This window comes from Juglans microcarpa x Juglans regia, chromosome 4D (genome assembly GCF_004785595.1).
Source record: "Juglans microcarpa x Juglans regia isolate MS1-56 chromosome 4D, Jm3101_v1.0, whole genome shotgun sequence".
Lineage (NCBI taxonomy): Eukaryota > Viridiplantae > Streptophyta > Magnoliopsida > Fagales > Juglandaceae > Juglans > Juglans microcarpa x Juglans regia.
In genome coordinates this window covers 12,893,531-12,899,030 of record NC_054600.1, presented here as the reverse complement: position 1 = coordinate 12,899,030, position 5,500 = coordinate 12,893,531, and the positions used below count along the sequence as shown (strand labels likewise).

The window sequence follows — 5,500 nt, the reverse complement described above, 5'->3', positions numbered from 1 at the left end:
ATGGCAATCTCATTTCTTATTGCAGACATAGCTTGTACTGCTTCAGTCGTCATGTCAAAACTACGAGATCACCCTGTCCTATCACCAACTTGCTACTCAGTAACAGGGAGCTGCCTCCTGCTCCAATACCGAAATAACTAGTCGTCGGGAGTCACCGTTCTAACGAAATTATGCAGCACACAACATGCTGTCACGATGAGTCCTTGCCTCCCAATGGAATACGCTGGCATTAAGTTTAAAATTTTAAATTGTTCTTTAAGTACACAAAAAGTGTGTTATATGATATTACAAAACAAGGAATAAATGTAATTAAAATAGTCTTTGTACCCTCGAAATTGATGTTGATATGGTGCTCACTTCTTTGGTACCGTTCTCAGGGATAGGGCAAAATCTCCATAGTGCATGTGATTGCAGAATCGACCAAATAATATTTACCAAACATAGATTCCAAACACATGGTGAGATGACTTGAAACAAAAATACGTCACAAAAAATCAAACATTTTTACATTAAATAATATAAGAAGTTTACTCTCAAGCGGTCATGGAAAATGGGCGGATCTTTGACTCAACACATGGAGAAAGACACAAGCGTCGTGCGTTGTTCCCTCCCATCCAGTGTATACAAATGAGAATTTCATATCGAAGTCAAATATACACAATACATTTTGGGCAACTCGCCCATACTTGTTTCTAAATGTCTCATATACTAAGGTTGGTACTATGACATCCATCTTAATGTCATCCATCACACCAACGCATTGCTGTCAACTCAAAAATAAAATCCGGTGTAAAAATCTATATTAAATATATTTAATTATGGTTTCAAATGCGGTAGTTTGAAGTTAATTATTTGTTGTAAATAATTGAAAATTCATTACCCCAAACCACAAAATATTTCGGTGGTTGCTTGCAATATAGGGATGGACCTTGTTTATGAAATTTAACTGGATAATATGTCTCTCAAGCTCGCATAGGGCCTTCATCACCCTTATCACATGTTTGTTAATTGTTTGGTTCAAATGTTGAAATCGGTCACCGACAATTCGTTGGGCCTGTGCGTGGCCCACAAGTAGGCAAAAGATGGCTATAGATTCCTCCATGGTCATCGATCATCTAGAATCATGCAACAAGTGATTTCCACGTAACAACGAGCATAATGCGCGGAATGCTATGAGGGTAAAGCTGAGTCTTCCGCAGCAAAGTGTAGCAAGGGATCAAGACCAACCGTGGACAACGATGATGGATGGGATCTGTTTGCTCATTGTGTGAAATTGATGCAGCTCTACCTTCATCACCCTTGATCCCATGGTCCAGCAGGGCTTACTTTTACCAATTTCAACATCTCGCACATTATGCTCGTTGTTACATGGAAATTATTTGTTGCGTGATTCTAAACGATCGGTGACCGTGGAGGAATCTATAGCCATCTTTTGCCTACTTGTGGGCCACGCACAGGCCCAACGAATTGTCGGTGACTGATTTTAATATTCGAGCCAAACAATTAATAAACATGTGAGAAGGGTGATAAAGGCCCTATGTGAACTTGTGAGACATATTATCCAACAAAAGTTCACAGACGAGGTGCATCCCTATATTGAAAGCAACCACTGAAACTTTCTGTGGTTTAGGGTAAGGAATTTTCAATTATTTACAACAAATAATTAACTTCAAACTACTGCATTTGAAATCATAATAAAGTTCATATTTGTATACACTGGATGGGAGGGAACAGCGCATGACGCTCCTATCTTTTCTCCATGCGTTGAGTCAAAGATCCACCCAATTTCCATGGCTGCCTGAGGGTAAACATCTTATATTATTAAATGCAAAGATGTTTGGGTTTTTTGTAATGTATTTTCCGTTTCAATTCATCTCACTGTGTATTTTGAAATCTATGTTGTTAGATAAATATTGTTTGGTCAATTATGATTCCCCATGCACTAAGGATATTTCGCCCCTATCCCCGAGAACGGTACCACAGAACTAAGTGTCATAATCAGCGTCAATTTCGAGGGTACAAAGACTATTTTAATTACCGTTATTTCTCGTTTTATAATATCATAGAACACACTTTTTGTGTACTTAAAGAACGATTTAAACTTCAATTAAACTTATTAATCTCCTCTCATCTGCGAAAACAAATGAGACCTTAAACTTCAATTATACTTATTAATCTAAAATGTAGTTTCATAAGTCAAATACTTCAATCAAATATCACTTAAAACACTGCATATTAAGTGAGTAATGTTTAATTTTGGAGTACATGCAAACACATAGTAACGATTGCCTTCATAATTTGACATGCATTTTGTTTTCCAAAGTGTCAAGAGACTCAAAACCAATATAGAGCACAAACACACACCATAATTCAAATCCTAACAGTAGCATAATACCAATGACATAAGGTGCAAAATCCGCAGCATAAGAGTATAAGACCATAAGAGCAGCATAAGAGGCTTGCTTGGAAGGTGAAATAAGATGAGAATTTCTGAAATTTTTGTGAATAGTGTTAAAATTTATGAGTTGAGAATTAGATATGGTTTTATAAAATTTTGTGGGTCCCATTAATATAACATATGTTCGGATTTAAAGGTGAGATGAGATGTTTTTACTTTTGTGGGAAGGGAGATATGGTGGGCCCCATCCAATGGATGAGATATTTGCACAATTATGAATATATATATTTTAATGATTATATTTATTTCAAATTTATAGATAAAAATTACCAAAATTACTTCAGTAATGGGGAAAAATATGAAAAAATAAAGAAAAAATAATCTCTCACAGTAATGTACATTACACTATTTAAATAGAAAATTTGTTTTATTTATATTTTAATGTATAAATCTTTCCAAAAATAAATAAAAAAGACCATAAATTAAAAAATAATGCCAAAAATTCGTTTGGACTTTATAATAATGTATAAATAAATTTTGTACATGGTAAAAGAAAATTGAAAGGAAATTACGCTAGTAATTATGAAATTTATGTTCAAAGTTTTCTAGTATAAATGATTTCAAACATATTTGAAAAATGATATATGATAATAATTTCTTTTTACGAATATATTCAGATATACGAAAATGTCTTCTTGTTTATATTATAATGTAGATAATAATTTCAAAAATAAATTCCACAATTTCTTTTATTTCCGAACAAATGATATACCATAAATAGCTAATACATTTTTTTTTTACATATGAAAATAAATATATGTAGTTTATGAAATGTCATAAAATATTACTAGATTTCAATTTTTTTTTTTAATATCAATAAGCATTGCATGTTTTTCCCACAAATTATATGTAGTAATTTATCAATTGGTTGATATTAAATACACAATTCACAAACATGCTTACATGTCTAACAAATTTGCGATATCTTTCTACTCCCAAAATTCAAAATACAATTTGAAATTATAACATGTTTTATAATTTAGCATTCCAAACAAAAATACAGATTCCGTCAGCTTCCATACGAAACATAAATATATGGTAAACCACAATACAAAAATATACAAATGAGACTTGTCAATATCACATTCATTGGTCAATCCGAAGTGCCCACATCAGTAATGCAATCGCATCCCTCATTGCTTGGGCTAATTCACTAGACATGCCGATCGCATGAGATGATTCACCCGCATCAGCATCCGCATCCATATTTTGCATTAAAGACCGATGATTCAATACATCCTGAATGAACTCATCATTAGGTATCACCATTTTAATCATGTTGTGTAGTGTACAACATGCAGTAACGATCATGTCTTGCCTAGTGGGGCGATATCGAGACATGGCATACAGCTTATTCAATAAAGCGAATGCACGTTCAACAACATTTCGTAGAGAGACATGGCGATAGTTGAAATAATCTTTATATCCCCGAAAGCGATGTCTACTATAACGATCTGATCGGTGATATCTTTCTCTTGGATAAGGCGGCATAAATATTTCTACGCAAAAAAAAAAAAAAAACCGCATTGACAAGATAATAATAACCTAACCACATTTTTAAATCAACCAGAATCAGTAATTTTGCGAAATAAATACATTTAAAAAATTTGAAAAGACAACGTTTTCTATTTATTCTTATAAATAAAATTTACTTTTTATGGCCATGGGAATTGATTCTGATTTCAACTCAACGCATCCATGAAAATGTGTGCATCATCCTCTGTTCCCTCCCACCCAGTATACACATATTTGAACTTTATGTCAAAGTCACATGCACAAAAGACGTTTTGTGCAGTCCATCGCCCAAAACATTTCTATAAAATCATTATCCACAGCTCAATCATAACAATTATATATATTTTAACTAAAAAAAATGGAATACAATTAATCAAAGAAATGATAACTATAAATCAAGTACGATAAATGTCTAAGAAAAAATTAGATAACTAAACAAGCAAAAATAATTAAACCGCGTATCGTCCGATAAAACGATCATCAGTAAGAAAAAGAACTATAAACTCCATGCCCACTCACTCACTCACTCCTGCGACCCGCAGACTGCAATGCCAAAATGTCTGTTAATTTCTCAAATGCAATCACTGGAATGTTATACCAGCCCCTCTATCAAAACCCAGAATCTTCACCAATTCATGGGTAGCAACACGCACATACCAGTACAGAATATTCAAGAAAAATTATGATAATGACTTGAAATGGAAGTTGCGGCAGGGGTTACCTGGTACGACCGCATTTTCGAACCCATGGTGGGTCGTGGAATGGGTGATACGTCGTTTATGGGCAGAGTTGGGGACAGAGGCTCGAGGTTGCAAATGCCAATAGGGATGGATTTCATGGGTTTTGTTGGAATATACAAGAGCAAATTAAAGCATTAGAGTTAAAGTCACGTGAAGTGAATATCAGAAGATGAGAAAGTTGTTATATGACAGTTAAATTAGTTAAAGTTAGTTAAAGTCAGATGGCTTACATTGCCAATTCGTGTATATAAATAGTAGTGATGTACAACATTTAATTCTCAAGCAATTCAATACAATTTCATCGAGAAATCACATTGATTTTCTCCAAGAATCCTTTCTTAAATCTCTAGTTCTCTGTTTCTGATTCACATATTTTACATGGTATCATCGAGTATCAAACTTCCGCTGTTTTCTTGATCCTTCTTTACCTTTCTTTATCTTTCTAGCTATTTTTTTCCTGCTATGGAATCTCCTGCCAATATGGAATCTTCTGTCAATATAGTAAAATCTTCTGCTTCATCTCCAATGAATCCATCTGATGATTCATCAAGCCCTTACTATCTGCATCCCAGTGACAACCTTGGAGCTCTTCTTGTTTCTGAAATTTTCAACAGTGCGAATTATGTTGCTTGGACTAGATCGATCTCGATTGCTCTTACTGTAAAGAACAAGATTGCCTTTGTTGATGGAAGTCTGTCTCAACCCAGTCTTGACAACGCTAAACTTCAAGTTGCTTGGCTGCGAGCAAACAACCTTGTTTTATCTTGGTTGATGAATTCAATTGCAA

General features: G+C 34.1%; 1 protein-coding gene across 1 annotated transcript; it reads right to left on the bottom strand.

The window, feature by feature from the left end:
* Positions 1–3,544: 3,544 nt before the first annotated feature.
* LOC121260144 lies at positions 3,545–3,949 on the bottom strand. The gene has a single exon (XM_041161990.1). The coding sequence runs from the start codon at positions 3,947–3,949 to the stop codon at positions 3,545–3,547; it is 405 nt and encodes a 134-aa protein (XP_041017924.1).
* Positions 3,950–5,500: the final 1,551 nt, after the last annotated feature.

Coding starts and splice junctions, on each gene's coding strand:
- LOC121260144 (XM_041161990.1), bottom strand. CDS start 3,949: ATGCCGCCTTATCCAAGAGAAAGATATCACCGATCAGATCGTTATAGT.